This window comes from Aquarana catesbeiana, linkage group LG01 (assembly GCF_042186555.1).
Source record: "Aquarana catesbeiana isolate 2022-GZ linkage group LG01, ASM4218655v1, whole genome shotgun sequence".
Lineage (NCBI taxonomy): Eukaryota > Metazoa > Chordata > Amphibia > Anura > Ranidae > Aquarana > Aquarana catesbeiana.
The window spans coordinates 989,516,141-989,537,180 of NC_133324.1; the positions used below are offsets into that span (position 1 = coordinate 989,516,141).

At 50.3% G+C, this 21,040-nt stretch overlaps 1 protein-coding gene across 1 annotated transcript in view; it reads right to left on the bottom strand.

The window, feature by feature from the left end:
- Window positions 1–1,193: 1,193 nt before the first annotated feature.
- Window positions 1,194–21,040, bottom strand: part of LOC141129269 (uncharacterized) — a 29,773-nt gene continuing 9,926 nt past the window's right edge. Inside the window, 4 exon segments of the mRNA XM_073617198.1 lie at window positions 1,194–1,552; window positions 1,555–2,706; window positions 2,709–3,481; window positions 7,184–7,404. Of these exon segments, the coding sequence (XP_073473299.1) occupies window positions 1,497–1,552; window positions 1,555–2,706; window positions 2,709–3,481; window positions 7,184–7,404 (2,202 nt within the window). The 3' untranslated portion in view covers window positions 1,194–1,496.

Below are 21,040 nucleotides of genomic sequence, written 5' to 3' on the forward strand. Positions count from 1 at the left end.
TATACTATTACTACTGCTACACTACTACCAAACTACTACTACTACTACTACTACTATTATACTACTACACTACTACTACTACTACACTAATAATACAGCATTACTACTACACTACAACTAAACTACTACTAAACTACTACTATTACTACTACTACTACACTATTACTATACTACTACTGCATTACTACTAAACTACTACTATACTACTATTATAGTACTACACTACTACTACTACTACTACAATACTACTACTACACTACTACTATTATACTACACTATACTACTACACTACTACTACACTACTACTACAACTACACTACTACTATTATACTACTAATACTACTACTACTACTACTACTACAACACTACTACTACTACTATTATACTACAACACTACTTCTACAACTACACTACTACTACTACTACTATTATTATACTATTACACTACTACTACTGTTATACTACTGCACTACTAATACTACTTCTACTACACTAATAATACAGCATTACTACTACACTACTGCTAATAATACTACTACACTACAATTACTACACTTTGAATGACAATTACGCGGTCATGTAACACTGTACACATAGGACATTTTTATCATTGTTATCACACAAATAGAGATTTCTTTTGGTATTTAATCACCTCTGGGGGGGTTTATTTTCTGTTAAACAAATAAAAAAATGAATATTTTGAAGAAAAAAAAAACATTTTTCATAGTTTGTTATAAAATTTTGCAAATAGGTAATTTTTCTCCTTCACTGATTGGCTCATTACCCTGATCTGGCCCACCAGTGCTCTACATCATAACCAATAGGAACAAGACTAGCACTGTCTGTATTCATAGTGACAATCATCACAGCCAATCACAGTGAGGGGGAGGAGCAATCACAGATCCATGGATTGGTCATGTAAAGGAACCTGTGAGGACAGAAATGTCGGAATTCTCATTGTGGATATTAAAGTGTGTGTCTAGACAAATCCTATTGTTCTAGATTTGGATGGAGTGGGGGAGGATTAGAACCCCTGTCAGGTTTTTACTGCTATCCGGGGCTCCATTAGAGAGATTTCCCCTCACTTCCTGTCCTGGTGACAACGTTTTATCAGACAGGAAATGAAGGGAAATCTACAACAGGGACACAGACAGAAATAAAGATCTGACAGAGGTTCTAATCCTCCCCCACCCCATCCAAAGATGAAAATACCCCTTTCTTCTATAGATAGACAGTGATGGTGGAGACCCCAGGGCCGTCATCCTGATCCTGGCTACACTATGTAGTGTGTCACTGACCCAGAACAAGCATGCAGCCAGTGAAGGCTGAACAATCTGACCTCCTGCATGCTTGTTCCTGGTCAGTGACACACTAGGTAGTGAAGTGAGGTTTAGGATGAAGATGACGGCCCCGGAACCTGCAGCTTTATAAATAAATCACTCATGTTTCCTGTCCTCTGCTTCCTCCTATTGGATGAGTATTCCACCAATCACCAATCAGATAATCCACCTTGTGATGTCTCTGGGCAGATCTCTCACTTCTGATTCCCCCTACATATCTGTATACAACCTCCCCCTCCCCCTACATATACCCCAGCATGGAGGGGCTCAGTGAAGGTGGTGGTGAAGGTGTGGAGATGTCGGATCGGGTCACACAGATCATAAAAGGAGATCCGCCCGGCCTCATAATCCAGATCTATCCTGACTCTCCCACTGGAGACATCGCCGGGTAATGGGGTCTTATTACTGTCATGTATTACTGAGTACTGATCATCCCTCCACCACCTCTCCAAACTCCAGGACTTCTTATTATTTCCAATCACTGACTGATCTCCTCTCCTGTCTATACTGGGGTAACACATCCCGACTCTCCAGTACCCAGACCCCCCGACATCCACTTCCCAGTAATGTCTCCCTGAGGAGAACCTCTGACTGCTCATCACCTGATAACACTCAAACCTCTCTGGTGTTTCTGGGTGATTGTGGCTCTCATATGTCCGGCATACAGTTTTCCTGTCATCTGATATATGTAGATTATTACCAGCTGTCCTCACATCCAGTAATATGTCTGTAACCCCCGACACCCCCGATGTTTGCTGTACAGCCCCAATATTTGGTCCCCCAGCCTGGAGGTGTGAGTGTTGTATGGTGGAGGAGGGTTGGGGAGGTCTCCTGGATGGTTGTAAGGTGGGGGAGGGTTGGGGAGGTCTCCTGGATGGTTGTAAGGTGGGGGAGGGTTGGGGAGATCTCCTGGATGGTTGTAAGGTGGGGGAGGGTTGGGGGCGTGGCCTGGATGGTTCAGCATTGATGTGACCTTTGCCCTTTGTAGTAGAATGTGGATAGACATGTGTGCCTGGACATTTCTCTACATTTACCCCAGACATGATATCAGATAAACCTGTGTGTAATGTGTGTGAGATTCCCCCCACATCCAGATCCCCCCCATCATGGAGGAGTTTATCATGTCTCTCTCTGTCCTCATCATCTCCATCCTCAGTATCACACAAGTCACCTGTGTCTGATTCCTGTAGGACAGTCAGTGGATCCGTCATGTTACACAGCTCCTCAATGTCCCCCATCTTCCTGGACAGCTTCTCCTTCTTTATTTCCAGATCCTGGACCAGATCATTGATTATCCCGGAGATCCGCTCTGCCTGCCCGGAGATTTCCCTCAGGACTCTCTTCTCCAGATCTTCCAGACGCCTCTGAACAGGACAGTGACTCTCTTTGTTTCATCATCTGCTTCTCCTTGTACTTTCCTCCTATGTTCCTGCAGACTCTGGACTCTTTTCTCCATCTTCTCTCTCTCTGTTATCAGTTTCTTCAGAACATTCCTCAGTTTCTTCTTCTTCATCTCAGAGGCCTCATCCAGAGTCTCCACCTGATGTCCCCGATGTTCTCCATCCAGCCTGCAGGACATACAGATACAGGTGGAGTCATCAGTGCAGTAATACCTCAGTAGTTCCTTATGGACGGAGCATTTCCTGTTCTCCAGGGAAGTGGTGAGGTCACATAAGACGTGTTCTGGTGCCTTGTTGTGGAGTCTCAGGTGATTGTCACACAGAAAAGCTTCACAATGCAGACAGGATTTCACAGCAGGTACAGGAGTGTGAATACCGTAAGTACAGAAGACCCCGGACTCCTCCTGATCTGGATGGGTGGACTGGAAATTCTCCACTATGTTACGTAGTTTCAGATTCCTCTGAAGGACGGGACGTTTCTGGAAGCTTTGTTTACATTCAGGACAGGAATAACCTCCAGACCGCTCCTGTGTATCCAACACACGACCAATACAGTCCCGGCAGAAGTTGTGTCCACATGTCAGGGTTACAGGATCTGTATAAAAGTCCAGACAGACGGAACATTCCAGCTCCTTCCTCAGATCAGCAGACGCCATCGCTGAGAGCAGAAGAGAGAAATGACGAGTACAATGGTGAAAGTCCCTGACACTCATTAACCAATGTGACCAATTTGGTACATTTCTTCACAGGGCGAGGCTGAGATTTATTCTTATATGGAAGAACACAGATAATACATGGGAGGATTCCTGACAATAATCTCTGTGACAGAACGTCCCACACTCCGCTTGAGTGCTTCCGTCAGTATACCGCTTCCTAAGTCCTGGAACACGAGTCCAATGGATCTGGCTATAGGAACCCCCAAGAACTAAACAACACCAGTCTTGGAGTACATCAGGAAAAATCTTTTATTTGAGATCTCACACAAATATATACAGCAGGATGACTAAAACCTAACCTAATTAACATGAGCTAATTATCTAATCCTTTATCCAGCCTAGGTGACTAAGAGACATGACCTTTAGGACAGACTTGTGGTCACCAAGCTTCACAGAGTAGCAGAGTTAATTAACACAAACAATGGGTGAAAAGACTCTTAGAGCCCACACTAGACTTATTTACAATAAACACATTATAGCAGATAACAGACAGGTAGCTGGAATTGATGACATTAGCATCTAACTGTAGTAGTCCCAACAGTATGAATCAGTCACTATTCTAATATGGCATATAAAGTGTTCCCGGAGTCTGTGTGTCTTGGGGGGATATGGACCCGAATCCAAAGTAACACCACCTCCAGGGTCCCCAGGCATACAGCTCACAGAGAGCACTATTCCCCCAAATGCCAATTCCCATGATTGGTGGGCAAGAGGCTTGCATTCAGTCCCCTCCAAAAGCCTCTGTCCCGGCTAGGTCTGTCACATCTCTCCTCTTTCGGCAGAAGACTAACACAGAAGGAGACCCCAGACGGGTTGACTCTGAAGTTAGTCCATAGTTCCAGTCCTCTACTGCCTGTACCCACACAGTACCGCAAACAAATTGTTCCAAACAATGCATTAATCACCCAGCCAACCTCTGCCTCTCTCAACGTAAAATGCCCGCCACTGGGGACAGGCCTGGACTGGATCTTCTCCCTGGAGTCCTTTCAGCCGCTGGAGAGAAGACAGGGTGTCTGGGCTCACTCCGTCATGCTGTTGGGGATCTGGGCCGACTGCCCAGCATCCCTGGGGTAGACAGGTGGAGACTGAAGTCCCATCCACTTTTACAGGAAATCCATCATTTGTTAGTGGAGGGCAGGGGCCAGCAGCGCTCTGTTTCATTGCCAGCAGTTCAGCTGAGCGTAGGAGCTTCCCTACATAATCTGCTCCAGCTAACTGTTGGGGAGGGAGGCCGACTGCCCCACCTCCCTGGAACTCCGCAGTTGTTGCCGGTGCTGGGCAGAGGTTGGTAGCACTCTGCCCGGTTGCCAGCACTTCTGCTGGTTTTCTGTTAGTAAAGACCACAGGCCCATCCACCGACACCAGATCAAGCTGCAGTTGTGAGGTGACGACTGCATTCTCTCCTTGGATCCTGATCTGCAGCTCGTGATAGACTGCCACCTCCTCACCCTGGGCCTCCAGAATTGCTGCAGGTATGGGGCAGAGGTCTTGGACCCTCTGTCCGGTTGCCAGCACTTCTGCTGGAGGTTTGCTAGGTGGTTCCTCCTCTACAGAAACGTCTATTAAATCCCCAGTCTCTGGGATTTCTAAAAGTGTGGGACAGAGGTCTTGCACCCTCTGTTCAGTTACCAGATCTTCAGCTGGAGAAGTTTGCTGTAACTCCATAGATGCCGCTGGCAGAAAATCACATGTCCCCGTCAGTGTTGTGGGAGAAAGGCTGACTGCCTCTTCTCTCAAGAAGGCCGAAGCCACTGTTGGTGCTGGGCAGAGGTTAGCAGAGCTTTGCCCTGTTGTCAGCATTTCAGGTTTGGGGATGGCAATCTCTGGAGTTTCCACTGCCGATTCTCTGGCATGCTGCTGAACGTGTTCTAGCAGTTTCCTGTATGCCCTTTCCAGATGCTGTTCCTTCCTTAGCAAATGGTCCAGATCAGGTTTAAGCTCTGAGACCCCTGCAAGACAGAGCATGGCCTCTCTATATTCTTGCAGGTCCTCAAGGTCAGGCTCCCCTTCATCGCCAAACACAAAACAATCTGTAAGGCTCTCCCACAGCAATCCAGGGCCTCCAAAGTCATATCCCTCTGGAGAGCATTCTGTTGTCTCCCCTAAATATCCCTCCTCTGTGTGCCATTGCAGAGCCTGATAATGATTGTCCAGCTCTATCTCCTGCTGGACCAGCCTGTCCAACTCAGTCACCCATTGCTCCTGGGGCTGCTCTCCCAGGAATGCCATCCGCAATGCCCGTTGGTCACTGGCCCATTGCTCTTGGGTTGGAAAGCACTTGCCCTGTTTTATACCAGCGAGCTGGAGGGCTCCAGTCCAGAGCTCCACCCGAATCTGCTGCCTGAGCTCCAGGTATTCATCCTCAGACACAGTCCTTTATGTATGCTGAAAGGACAATCCGCAGCCCCAGGAACTCTGATGCCAGGTCCAAATCTCCGCTGGGGTGACCGAAGTCTGCTATCCTGATCTTGGATCCAGGTGGAGGTTTGGATGTCCCAGGCTGCAGGAAGCATCCCACTGCTTGCCACCAATTGTGACGGAACGTCCCACACTCCGCTTGAGTGCTTCCGTCAGTATACCGCTTCCTAAGTCCTGGAACATGAGTCCAATGGATCTGGATATCAGAACCCCCAAGAACTATACAACACCAGTCTTGGAGTACATCAGGAAAAATCTTTTATTTGAGATCTCACACAAATATATACAGCAGAATGACTAAAACCTAACCTAATTAACATGAGCTAATTATCTAATCCTTTATCCAGCCTAGGTGACTAAGAGACATGACCTTTAGGACAGACTTGTGGTCACCAAGCTTCACACAGTAGCAGAGTTAATTAACACAAACAATGGGTGAAAAGACTCTTAGAGCCCACACTAGACTTATTTACAATAAACACATTATAGCAGATAACAGACAGGTAGCTGGAATTAATGACATTAACATCTAACAGTAGGAGTCCCAACAGTATGAATCAGTCACTATTCTAATATGGCATTTAAAGGGTTCCCGGAGTCTGTATGTCTTGGGGGGATATGGATCCGAATCCAAAGTAACACCACCTCCAGATCCCCAGGCATACAGCTCACAGAGAGCACCATTCCCCCAAATGCCAGGGCCCGTGATCTGTGGGAAAGAGCCTTGCATTCAGTCCCCTCCAAAAGACTCTGTCCCAGCTAGGTCTGTCACAATCTCCCTATCTGGGGAACATAAAGGACATGTAATAAGATGAGGGAACGTTGTGTCAGGAATTCTCCTTCATATCATTAGAACATTTCACAGACAAAGGAACACAAAGTTGATGTATTTGGCTGCCATAACACAAGTCATACGGATAGAGCCGGATTACCCACAAGGTGTCCCAGGCAGGTGCCGAGGGACTGGCAGCTTTCCAGGGGACGTCTATATCTTCCTCATTTCCCCTTCACTATCACTCTCAGATAATACGAGTGTAAAACATTTCATACCCCAGTCAGGGATTGCAGCAGATGACTTCAACTCAATCAATAGATCTGCAGTGCTGGCTTGGAGATCCTGACCAATAGTTGTCTCTCTCCTTGGTTGTCTGCCCCATCTCCTCCAAAGAGGTCCAAATAATTAATCATGTACTTTGTGCTCTACTGTGACTTAACTTAGAGGGATTCTTTAACATTTGGTTTTAGCTGAACAGTCTCATATGTGGCAACACTGTTCTCATAGAAAAGATGATATTGTACTATCACAAACCTGGTAGCAGAGTCTGAAATGATGAGGAAGGCCTCTCTTACACCTCTGACTCGGGGCCCCTGGTATTGTGAACAGAAGGTACAGAAGTGCAGAGTGGCATGAGTGCCTGTAGGTCTTGCCAGTAGCAGAGCGGGTATCCACACCAGGCAGGTGAGGTCATCAGTAGACTTCAGTGCAGCAGATGGGCTGGTACTGGTGACAGCAGGCAGGTGAAGCATGCGCTGGTAGACAGTAGAACAGCAGGCACAGCAGGATGAGACAGGAAGCAGGGTCAGGCAAGCCGTTTCATACGCTGGTAGGACAGATCAGGTACTGTCAGGGCTGGCTCAGCCTTTCCTTCTCTGAGCTGGCCGCTCAGCTGTCGGCTGATTGCCAGCTCTCCTCTCTCTCCACAGGTAACCAGCTGTTGTGGATCTGCTCATCAGTCATACCTACTTAAAGACATCCAGCTCCGTCCTTCCCTGCCTTCGCCTTGATCACATCACAAGAAACCATTCTTCTGTGTTCCTGTTTGAAGATCGGCTTGCTGACATCTCTTCTGGCTCCTTTGCTTGCTTGCTGTTCCCACTTGGATCCCTGACTTCTGGACTGGCTGATTACCTGATCTGGTTACTGATCTCTGGCTATGCTTTGACTACGTTTACTCTATTTACCTTTTTATTTTTATTAATAAACAAGTGTGATTTAATTGTACTTCTTTCTCGATCTGATTCATGGTTTCTGACAGTAGGCGAAGGCCATGAATTCAGAAGATACAGTCAATCCATGTGTTGGTAATATTTTTTCCAGATTGGATGACCAGGATCACCGCATGGATCAGTTTGCTATGGCATTACAAACGCTCCTGAGTCGCACGGCTCACCTGGAATCCCTCACTGTGGCTGTTCCGGTACAACCTGAGTCACAGGCCGTCCCTGCTGCTGCGCCAGTCTCTGTGCAGGCACTCGCCTCGAGTATTACCTCTATAAGAGGTATGTCTGGTTCCGCTCCGCTTCTCCAGTGATTTGGGGGTGATCCAGTTCAATGCAGAGGGTTTCTCAATCAGGTTGAGATATACTTTGAGATGCTGCCCCAGGCGTTTCCCACAGACAGAAGCAAAGTAGGTTTCATGATGTCTTTGCTTTCTGAGAGAGCCTTGGCCTTGGATAACCCTCTATGGGAGACCCAAAAACCTGTTGTCTTGAATTACCCTGAGTTTGTGGCCTCCCTTAAAAGGGTATTTGACGTTCCCGCACTCACTGCTTCTGCTGCCAAGTGCCTCATATCCATCAAACAGAGTACGAGAACTGTTGCCGACTACACCATTGAATCCCGTACTCTGGCAGCAGAGGTTGCTTGGAACAATGAGGCCCTTGTGGCTGCTTTTTTCATGGTCTCTCAGATTCCATCAAGGATGAGATAGCAGCCCGAGGTATACCTACTGAGCTGGAGAGCTTGATCTCGTTTGCCATCCTCATTGACTCCAGACTCAGAGAAAGACTCTTTTAAGGAGAGCTTGCGGAAGCCTCCTGTACGTTTGCCTTCGAGCTTTGCAGTCCCACCTGTGCCTCCCTCACCTCCCATGCCTCCTGGTACTGAGTCGGTCAGTGAAGATGAACCCATGCACTTGGGATTCACGCGTCTCTGTGGATGAGAGAGCCTTTAGGAGGAGGGAGAGATTGTGCCTTTATTGTGGCCAGGCAGGCTACTTTTTGAAGTCTTATTCTACCCGTCCTGGGAACACCCGAACCTTGAGGTCCTGTCATGGACAGACCTTAGGTGGTGTTGTCCCCAGTTATCCAGAAGGATAAGCCCCTGGTTTCGGTCACTCTTCTTGGGCTGAGTCGTCTATCGAGATACAGGCTCTAATCAACTCTGGGGCTGCTGGTCTGTTCATTGATGCTGCCTTTGTATCAAAGCACTCGATTCCACCGCAGCTGCATGACACTCCACTTGCCATTGAGGCTCTTGATGGGAGACCTCTACAGCCTGCCCATGTGACTCATGAGACGGTTCCATTGTCCATGGTCGTAGGGGCTCTTCACCATGAGATAATCCAATTCCAAGTGATTTCCTCTCCTAAGTTTCCGCTGGTTATTGGTTATCCTTGGTTACAGAGGCACAACCCCTCTTTTGATTGGCTCCGTGCTAAGGTTCTCTCCTGGTCACCACTATGCAGTGAAACATGCTTTCGTAAGGTAGCCAAGGTTCTGTGTACCTCTTCACCCTCCTCCCTGCCAGAGGAGTACCGTGATTTTAGCGATGTCTTTGACACAGATCAAGCCGGTAGTTTGCCTCCACACCGGCTGTATGATTGCGCAATTGACCTTCAACCTGGTACCACTCCCCCTTGTGGTCGGGTTTACCCTTTGTCGGTCTTGGAGGATAAAGCCATGGAGGAGTATGTTGCAGATGCACTTTCTCGAGGTTTCATCCGCAAATCCTCGTCTGCTGCTGGTGCTGTTTTTTTCTTTGTGAAGAAGAAGAGTGGTGAACTGAGACCTTGTATCGATTATAGGGGTCTTAATCGTTTCACGATTAAGAATGCCTACCCGATCCCGTTGATTACAGAGTTATTTGACCGCCTCAAGGGAGCAACAGTTTTTACTAAGCTTGATCTGAGAGGGGCTTACAATCTTGTGAGGATTAAGGAGGACGATGAGTGGAAAACTGTGTTTAATACCAGAACAGGCCATTATGAGTACCTTGTAATGCCTTTTGGCCTTTGTAACGCCCCGGCAGTTTTCCAAGAATTTATTAACAATGTCCTCCGAGATTTGTTGCAGTTATGTGTGGTGGTGTATCTCGATGATATTCTCATATTTTCCAAGTCCCTGGAGAGCCACCACACAGATGTCTGTCGTGTGCTTCAGAAATTAAAAGAGAACAATCTCTCCGGTTCCTATGATTCCTCCTGATTGTATTCTGGCTACGGTTTGCACCAGTCTCACTTCTCCTTTGGGTGACAAAATTCTTGCTGCTCAGGTCCATGCTCCTCCTGAGAAACATTGTGACCGCTGCTTTGTCCCAGAGAGTCTCCGTACTGCCATGCTCCTGACCTACCATTCTCCCAAGGCAGCTGGCCACCCTGGGAAGAATCAACTCATTTGGGCCATTTCCCAACCATTCTGGTGGCCTAGTCTACGTGCTGATGTAACTGCCTTCATAGCTGCCTGTTCCGTGTGTGCTCAGAGTAAGACTCCATGACACCTTCCAGTGGGTCTCCTACAACCCATATCCAATGGAGAGAGGCCCTGGACCCACCTGTCTATGGATTTCATTGTAGAAATACCCAACTCCCAAGGCAACACGGTTATCCTTATGGTGGTTGACCGGTTCTCGAAGATGTGTCATTGTATTCCACTTAAAAGGTTGCCTACTTCTAAGGAACTGGCTTCCATTTTTGCTCGGGAGATCTTTCACTTACATGGGATACTCAAGGTGATTGTCTCGGACAGGGGTAGTCAGTTTGTGTCCCGGTTCTGGCGAGCCTTTTGTGCACAGCTGGGAATTCAGCTTGCTTTCTCCTCTGCGTATCACCCGCAGTCTAATGGGGCCACAGAACGACCCAATCAGTCCTTGGAGCAATTCCTACGTTGCTATAATTCTGACCATCACAACAACTGGTCAGACCTATTACTGTGGGCGGAGTTTGCTCACAACAGTGCCTTGAATTCTGCTTCCTGATTGTCTCCGTTTATGGCGAATTATGGTTTCCAACCTTCCATCCTGCCTGACTCGTTTGTTCCGCAGAATATTCCTGCATTAGAGGAGCATCTCTGTGGTCTTCGTTCCACTTGGGCACAAGTCCAGGAGGCTTTGCGACATGCTAATGATAGGTACAGACTCCATGCTGATCGCAGACGCCTGCCTGCACCTTCCTACCAGGTTGGAGACAGGGTTTGGCTGTCATCTCGCAACCTCCGACTTCGTGTTCCTTCACTAAATTTTGTAACCTCAATTTATTGGGCCTTTCCATATTCTTTGCAAGATTAACTCAGTGGCTTACGCATTGGACCTTCCTTCTAATATGCTTATCACTAATGTATTCCATGTCTCCTTATTAAAACCTTTGGTCTGCAATCGCTTTACCACCTCGGTGCCACGTCCTCACCCTGTACAGGTTGAGAACCATGAGGAGTATGAAGTACAATCCATTGTTCACTCCTGTAGGTTCCGTGGGCGCATACAGTACCTGGTGCATTGGAAGGGGTACGGTCCGGAGGAACGCTCTTGGGTCTCATCCTCGGACGTACATGCCCCTGTCCTCCTCCGTGATTTCCATAGACGTTTTCCCCTCAAGCCTGGTGGTCCTCTGAGGGGGAGGGGTCGTTGAGGAGGGGGTACTGTCAGGGCTGGGCTCAGCCCTTCCTTCTCTGAGCTGGCCGCTCAGTTGTCAGCTAATTGCCAGCTCTCCTCTCTCTCCACAGGTAACCAGCTGTTGTGGATCTGCTCGTCAGTCATGCCTACTTAAAGACGTCCAGCTTATTCCTTCCCTGCCTTCGCCTTGATCACATCACAAGAAACCATCTCCTGTGTTCCTGTTTGAAGACCGGCTTGCTGACATCTCTTCTGGCTCCTTTGCTTGCTTGCTGTTCCCACTTGGATCCCTGACTTCTGGACTGGCTGATTACCCGAATTGGTTACTGGACTTTTGGCTTGGCTGATTACCCGATCTGGTTACTGATCTCTGGCTATGCTTTGACTATGTTTACTTTATTTACCTTTTTATTTTTATTAATAAACAAGTGTGATTTAATTGTACTTCTGTCTCGGTCTGATTCGTGGTTTCTGACAGGTACAGAGAAGCGTGTCTGGGTACAAGCCGGGTCAGGAGCCAATCAGTGCAATAGAAGCCAAAGGAGCAGGCAGAAGCGGAGGTCAAGGACAAGCCGGGGTCGGTGCAAACAGAGTTCAGAGAGAGGTCAGACAAGTCGGGTCAGCAACTGGAATCAGGATAGAAGATAACAGGAACACAGGATGCAGGGAAGGCTGAAAGACAAAGCAGCACTGATCCTGAGCACTGGGGGAGATTAAATAGCCTGTTTGGAGCCAACATCTGTCACAGGAGGACGTGTGTGCTTCTGTGCACGAGAATACGCGATGGCTTGTGAGCGCACGAGTTTGTGCATGCGCATATTTATTAGCCAGTGAGCAATTCTTGTGAGCATAAAAAGGAACATGTTTTAGCCTGTGCACAAAAGAAGACGTTTCCTTACATGTATGTGAGAATAATGCCCCGTACACACGGTCGGACTTTGTTCGGACATTACGACAACAAAATCCTAGGATTTTTTCCGACAGATGTTGGCTCAAACTTGTCTTGCATACACACGGTCACACAAAGTTGTCGGAAAATCCGATCGTTCTGAACGCGGTGACATAAAACATGTACGTCGGGACTATAAACGGGGCAGTGGCCAATAGCTTTCATCTCTTTATTTATTCTGAGCATGCGTGGCACTTTGTCCGTCGGATTTGTGTACACACGATCGGAAATTCCGACAACGGATTTTGTTGTCCGAAAATTTTATCTCCTGCTCTCCAACTTTGTGTGTCGGAAAATCCGATGGAAAATGTCCGATGGAGCCCACACACGGTCGGAATTTCCGACAACACGCTCCGATCGGACATTTTCCATCGGAAAATCCGACCGTGTGTACGGGGCATTAGAATAACAGTCTGGCAATACGCCCAGAATATGTTTACAGAATGTAATCACAAATCTTGGTAGTGTGTAAAGAATTCATTAACTTTAAGATTGTAGAATAATCTTCAGATATACTTTTAAGAGACGTGTATTACTAGTAGGTGTTACTAAGGGTGACAAACATATGTCCATAAACAATTCCATGAAAGTGGGTTGGTCTTTCTATGGTGATAGGCTATGGGAGGACACTTTCTATTGGTGGAATGTTGTAAACATCGCTCGGTCATATCCTGATAATGGATTGGATTTAAGATACTGAACCCAGAAATAAAGAGGAGTGATCCATTATCCTGTGTCTGTGATTGACTTGGATCTGCATTGCTCCCGCAGGGCTCTGTGTGTAAAGTGATAACCTTAAAGTCATAACTGCTTATGAAATGCTTAAAGTGATAATTACTTATGTAGCACCCTGGTGTATAGGCGGGGGGAGGATGTAACACCCTGGTGTATAGGCGGGGGAGGATGTAGCACACTGGTGTATAGGCGGGGGGAGGATGTAGCACCCTGGTGTATAGGCGGGGGGAGGATGTAACACCCTGGTGTATAGGCGGGGGGAGGATGTAGCACCCTGGTGTATAGGCGGGGGGAGGATGTGGAACCCTGGTGTATAGGCGGGGGGAGGATGTGGAACCCTGGTGTATAGGCGGGGGGAGGATGTAACACCCTGGTGTATAGGCGGGGGGAGGATGTAGCACCCTGGTGTATAGGCGGGGGGAGGATGTGGAACCCTGGTGTATAGGCGGGGGGAGGATGTGGAACCCTGGTGTATAGGCGGGGGGAGGATGTAACACCCTGGTGTATAGGCGGGGGGAGGATGTAGCACCCTGGTGTATAGGCGGGGGGAGGATGTAACACCCTGGTGTATAGGCGGGGGGAGGATGTAGCACCCTGGTGTATAGGCGGGGGGAGGATGTAACACCCTGGTGTATAGGCGGGGGGAGGATGTAGCACCCTGGTGTATAGGCGGGGGGAGGATGTAGCACACTGGTGTATAGGCGGGGGGAGGATGTAGCACCCTGGTGTATAGGCGGGGGGGAGGATGTAGCACACTGGTGTATAGGCGGGGGGAGGATGTAGCACCCTGGTGTATAGGTGGGGGGAGGATGTAGCACCCTGGTGTATAGGTGGGGGGAGGATGTAGCACCCTGGTGTATAGGTGGGGGGAGGATGTAGCACCCTGGTGTATAGGCGGGGGGAGGATGTAACACCCTGGTGTATAGGCGGGGGGAGGATGTAGCACCCTGGTGTATAGGCAGGGGGAGGATGTAGCACCCTGGTGTATAGGCGGTGGGAGGATGTAACACCCTGGTGTATAGGCAGGGGGAGGATGTAGCACCCTGGTGTATAGGCGGTGGGAGGATGTAACACCCTGGTGTATAGGCGGGGGGAGGATGTAGCACACTGGTGTATAGGCGGGGGGAGGATGTAGCACCCTGGTGTATAGGCGGGGGGAGGATGTGGAACCCTGGTGTATAGGCGGGGGGAGGATGTAACACCCTGGTGTATAGGCGGGGGGAGGATGTAGCACCCTGGTGTATAGGCGGGGGGAGGATGTAACACCCTGGTGTATAGGCGGGGGGAGGATGTAGCACCCTGGTGTATAGGTGGGGGGAGGATGTAGCACCCTGGTGTATAGGTGGGGGGAGGATGTAGCACCCTGGTGTATAGGTGGGGGGAGGATGTAGCACCCTGGTGTATAGGCGGGGGAGGATGTAACACCCTGGTGTATAGGCAGGGGGAGGATGTAGCACCCTGGTGTATAGGCGGTGGGAGGATGTAACACCCTGGTGTATAGGCGGGGGGAGGATGTAGCACACTGGTGTATAGGCGGGGGGAGGATGTAGCACCCTGGTGTATAGGCGGGGAGGATGTAACACCCTCGTGTATAGGCGGGGGGAGGATGTAGCACACTGGTGTATAGGCAGGGGGAGGATGTAGCACCCTGGTGTATAGGCGGGGGGAGGATGTAGCACCCTGGTGTATAGGCGGGGGGAGGATGTAGCACCCTGGTGTATAGGCGGGGGGAGGATGTAACACCCTCGTGTATAGGCGGGGGGAGGATGTAGCACACTGGTGTATAGGCAGGGGGAGGATGTAGCACCCTGGTGTATAGGCGGGGGGAGGATGTAGCACCCTGGTGTATAGACGGGGGGAGGATGTAGCACCCTGGTGTATAGGCGGGGGGAGGATGTGGAACCCTGGTGTATAGGCGGGGGAGGATCTAGCACCCTGGTGTATAGGCGGCGGGAAGATGTAGCACCCTGGTGTATAGACGGGGGGAGGATGTAACACCCTGGTGTATAGGCGGGGGGAAGATGTAGCACCCTGGTGTATAGGTGGGGGGAGGATGTAGCACCCTGGTGTATAGGCGGGGGGAGGATGTAGCACCCTGGTGTATAGGCGGGGGGAGGATGTAGCACCCTGGTGTATAGGCGGGGGAGGATGTAACACCCTGGTGTATAGGCGGGGGGAGGATGTAGCACCCTGGTGTATAGGCGGGGGGAGGATGTAGCACCCTGGTGTATAGGCGGGGGGAAGATGTAGCACCCTGGTGTATAGGCGGGGGGAGGATGTAGCACCCTGGTGTATAGGCGGGGGGAAGATGTAGCACCCTGGTGTATAGGCAGGGGGAGGATGTAGAACCCTGGTGTATAGGCGGGGGGAGGATGTAGCACCCTGGTGTATAGGTGCGGGGAGGATGTAACACCCTGGTGTATAGGTGCGGGGAGGATGTAACACCCTGGTGTATAGGTGGGGGGAGGATGTAGAACCCTGGTGTATAGGCGGGGGAGGATGTAGCACCCTGGTGTATAGGCGGGGGGAGGATGTAGCACCCTGGTGTATAGGTGGGGGGAGGATGTAGCACCCTGGTGTATAGGCGGGGGGAGGATGTAGCACCCTGGTGTATAGGCGGGGGAGGATGTAGCACCCTGGTGTATAGGCGGGGGAGGATGTAGCACCCTGGTGTATAGGTGCGGGGAGGATGTAACACCCTGGTGTATAGGTGGGGGGAGGATGTAGAACCCTGGTGTATAGGCGGGGGAGGATGTAGCACCCTGGTGTATAGGCGGGGGGAGGATGTAGCACCCTGGTGTATAGGTGGGGGGAGGATGTAGCACCCTGGTGTATAGGCGGGGGGAGGATGTAGCACCCTGGTGTATAGGCGGGGGAGGATGTAGCACCCTGGTGTATAGGCGGGGGAGGATGTAGCACCCTGGTGTATAGGCGGGGGAGGATGTAGCACCCTGGTGTATAGGCGGGGGGAGGATGTAACACCCTGGTGTATAGGCGGGGGGAGGATGTAGAACCCTGGTGTATAGGCGGGGGAGGATGTAGAACCCTGGTGTATAGGCGGGGGGAGGATGTAGCACCCTGGTGTATAGGCGGGGGGAGGATGTAGAACCCTGGTGTATAGGCGGGGGGAGGATGTAGCACCCTGGTGTATAGGCGGGGGGAGGATGTAGCACCCTGGTGTATAGGCGGGGGAGGATGTAGCACCCTGGTGTATAGGCGGGGGAGGATGTAGCACCCTGGTGTATAGGCGGGGGGAGGATGTAGCACCCTGGTGTATAGGCGGGGGGAGGATGTAACACCCTGGTGTATAGGCGGGGGGAGGATGTAGAACCCTGGTGTATAGGCGGGGGGAGGATGTAGCACCCTGGTGTATAGGCGGGGGGAGGATGTAGCACCCTGGTGTATAGGCGGGGGGAGGATGTAGAACCCTGGTGTATAGGCGGGGGGAGGATGTAGCACCCTGGTGTATAGGCGGGGGGAGGATGTAGCACCCTGGTGTATAGGCGGGGGGAGGATGTAGAACCCTGGTGTATAGGCGGGGGGAGGATGTAGCACCCTGGTGTATAGGCGGGGGGAGGATGTAGAACCCTGGTGTATAGGCGGGGGGAGGATGTAGCACCCTGGTGTATAGGCGGGGGAGGATGTAGCACCCTGGTGTATAGGCGGGGGGAGGATGTAGAACCCTGGTGTATAGGCGGGGGAGGATGTAGCACCCTGGTGTATAGGCGGGGGAGGATGTAGCACCCTGGTGTATAGGCGGGGGGAGGATGTAGAACCCTGGTGTATAGGCGTGGGGAGGATGTAACACCCTGGTGTATAGGCGGGGGGAGGATGTAGCACCCTGGTGTATAGGCGGGGGGAGGATGTAGAACCCTGGTGTATAGGCGGGGGGAGGATGTAGCACCCTGGTGTATAGGCGGGGGGAGGATGTAGAACCCTGGTGTATAGGCGGGGGGAGGATGTAGCACCCTGGTGTATAGGCGGGGGAGGATGTAGCACCCTGGTGTATAGGCGGGGGGAGGATGTAGCACCCTGGTGTATAGGCGGGGGGAGGATGTAGCACCCTGGTGTATAGGCGGGGGGAGGATGTAGAACCCTGGTGTATAGGCAGGGGGAGGATGTAGCACCCTGGTGTATAGGTTGGGTTTCTAATAAATTTAGTTTGTCAGGTATTAATCATTCTGTCTGATTGTTAGAAGATCCACTGATTCCTCTATAACTCTGGATTGCTGTATCTTTTCTCTCCTGTCACTAGGTGGCGCTTGCTGGTGACATTAGATTGACAAGGGTGTAGCAAGGTCAGACTATGGTTGGTTGGGGTGTCTCAGCCAATTAGTGGGGGTTTCTTTGGTCCCTTGACCTGCTGGGAGAGACTATTTATTTGGTTGAGTCAGGTGATCGGGGTTCTGTGCCACCTGGTCTGGGTGGACGTGTGTATGTGGCCCGGGGACACCTGGCTGCTAGGCTGCCTGAGGCCCATCCAGGAACAAGAGAGGCAGCGAAGGGTTGGGACTGCAGGATTGGTGTCTAACCGAGAATAAAGATTCCGTCGGATGGGGAACCAGTTGTGGTCGGAGGTAGAGGGGAAGTTGTCGCCACAAAGGGACCATCCACCTTGTTACCGGAGACTACAGTGAGTACACAGGAGCAAGTACCAGAGCAGTCTTCTCACCAGCCGGGAACGGTGAAGAAGTGGGAAAGCTTCAGCAGGTGCCAAGCCAGGGACCCAGCAGGACAGCGGGGGTGATGTTTGAGGAGTATACAGCTTGTTAGCTGTGGAAAAGCTCAGGAGATTCAGTGGCGATTGGATCTGGACGTTTAATGAGACACTGGGAGCTCAGTGAGTGAAAACTACAATGGGAGACTGTAGTGTAAGAGAAGAACTATTCTGTGTTTCCAATAGTTAAGTATAACTACCGTTAGTGACTGTTACAATTTCTTGCCATAGGAGAATGTGGTCCTACCTATACAGAAGTGGTATCCGGCTGGAGGCCTTCCACTGTATAGCTGTCTACCTATAGAAGTCTCGGAGTCTGCTAATTATCATTGCATCTACTTAAGGGTGTCCTGGCCCTAATCCCCTCTCCCACAGTTCTTTTAAGAGACAATAAATCTATTTTGCATTCAAAAAGTGTCTGGGGTCCATCACTCCATCTGCATTACACCCACCATGCCTTGTAACCCACTCTACAAAGACGAATGTCAGCTCTCCCTGACACCTAAGGCTATTCTTGCCCTGTATACGGCTGGAGACTATGAAGCCTTGAGTCTGATATGCAGGAAATGTTCTGGCTTGGCCACACACCTGTGGCGTTGGATCATCTGTGGATGCTGTGGGGAATCCCTGCTTGAGGTAGTCTTACCAGCCAACCTCTGCGGACACTGCAAGTGGATTGGAACAAGAATGCCACCATCCTGGCTGGGAATGGCATGGAGAGTCCCCCTGCTATCACCCGGCTTGTGCGAGAAGCTGCTCCTCTCATCTCTGTGGCTGCTCCAGGACCCAATGCTCCAGTTATCCCTTGAGGCCATGGTCAGGGCCCACCTGTGTTCCTTGATGGAGGAACCACTGGAAAAAAGACACTGGAGTTGGGTAAGCCTGAAATTGGTGAAAGATCTGTGGTCAGTGGGGGAAACAAGGTTGTTGCACCAGTTGCTATTAGTTCCAAGCGCAACCTACTCCCGGCCGAAGAGTGCTCCGCTATCTCCGATTAGGATATTCCATCCAATCGGATCTCTGAACTGTTATCAAACACTTTGTCATGGACTAGAAAGTGGAGTGAAAGTGAAGAGTAGGGATAAGCTTCGTGTTCGAGTCGAACCCACGATATGGGCCGTTTGCACCAAATTCGCGCGGCGCGTCACAGCCCATAATTCATTGCGACATCGCAGTGCATTGCTGGCTGATGATTGGCCAAGCATGCACTGTGACCCGCATGCTTGGCCAATCACAGCGCCGTCTGTCCAGGGTGGCTTGGGCCAATTATGGCTCAGGGGGTTTAGTACACTCCCCACACTATATAAGGCCGCCTACACGGCGGCCCTGTGTAGTGTGTGTTCCGGTGTGCTTAGAGAGAGAGAGACAGACAGTGACATTTGATTTGAGTTAGATAGATTAGGCAGAACAGTCAGTCAGTTTAGCTGCACTTACAGTGTATTGTGTATATATATATGCATCCCAGGTGTTGTATATATATATATACACTGTATTCAGTTTAGCTAGCTCCGTTCCTGTTATCTTCCTACTGACAGGCAGGCTTGTCTTGTTACAGTATTTACAGCTACCTGAAGAAAATTACTGGTGTTCTTTTGATCCTATTAGTACCACAGTCAGGCAGCTAGACTATTTACAGTTAGTGCAGTGCGTCCTGCTCACAGTGTTCAGCTAGACCTACAAGTTAGTGCGGTGCGTCCTGCTCACAGTGTTCAGCTAAACCTACAAGTTAGTGGGGTGCGTCCACCTCACAGTGTTCAGCTAAACCTACAAGTTAGTGCGGTGCGTCCTGCTCACAGTGTTCAGCTAAACCTACAAGTTAGTGCGGTGCGTCCTGCTCACAGTGTTCAGCTAAACCTACAAGTTAGTGCGGTGCGTCCTGCTCACAGTGTTCAGCTAAACCTACAAGTTAGTGCGGTGCGTCCTGCTCACAGTGTTCAGCTAAACCTACAAGTTAGTGTGGTGCGTCCACCTCACAGTGTTCAGCTAAATCTACAAGTTAGAGGGGTGCGTCCTGCTCACAGTGTTCAGCTAAATCTACAAGTTAGTGGGGTGCGTCCTGCTCACAGTGTTCAGCTAAAGCTACCTGTAGAAGGTTGGTGGTGTTCTCATACTACAGGCAGGCAGTTGATTTTGCTAGCTGCAGTATCAGTACATATATATATATATATATATATATATATATCCCAGCTTAGTGCAGCTACAGGCCATTAGTATGTCTGGAAGGCCAAGAAGGAGAGGCAGACAGTCACAAGCCAATAAGAGAGGGCAAGCAGGCTCTGTGTCTAGTGCTGGTCGTGGAGACGGTACATCCTCATCAGCACGTGGCCGTGGGACACGTTTGGCCTTTTTTTCGGCAGCTGGCCGTGTTGAGCTGCAACATGCGGAAGACTTGGTCGAGTGGATGACCAAGCCGTCCTCATCCTCCTCATCCTCTCTCACCCATGCCCAGGGTACTTTGTCTGGCAAAGCAGCGGCCTCTTCCCTCGGCTCAATGTCATCAGTGACTCCTTCCCTAGCCCCACCATGTCCTCCTGAGGAGTCCCTCGAACTGTTTGACCACAGTGTTGGGTACATGCTCCAGGAGGATGCCCAGCATTTAGAAGGCTCTGATGATGATACTGAGCTCGTTGAAGGCAGTAACATGAGCACGGACAGAGGGGGTGCCCAAGAAGGACAGCAATCTGGCAGTCATGCTCCCCCTGCTGTAGCATACTGCCAGGTTTGCTCCAGTGATGAGGAGGGAGGAGATGATGAGGTCACAGACTCAACGTGGGTGCCTGATAGGAGAGAGGAGGAGGAGGAGGCGGCACATCACCAACGAGGCAGGATGCCCTCCAGGGGCCAGCCTAAGGGCAGCACATTGACTGCATCACACTCCAAAGCTCCACATGTGCAGGGCGCTGCAGTCTCTGCGCGTTATTCAAAAAGTTCTTTGGTGTGGGCCTTTTTTGAGACGAGTGCATCAGATCGCACCGCTGCTATTTGCAACATATGTCTCAAGCGTATCTCGCGTGGCCAAAACATCTCCCGCTTGGGTACCACATGCTTGACCAGACATATGTTGACCTGCCATGCAGTTCATTGGCAAGCGTATCTAAAAGACCCACACCAAAGAACAAAGAGGACCTCTCCTTGCTCCTCATCAGCTGTGATCTCC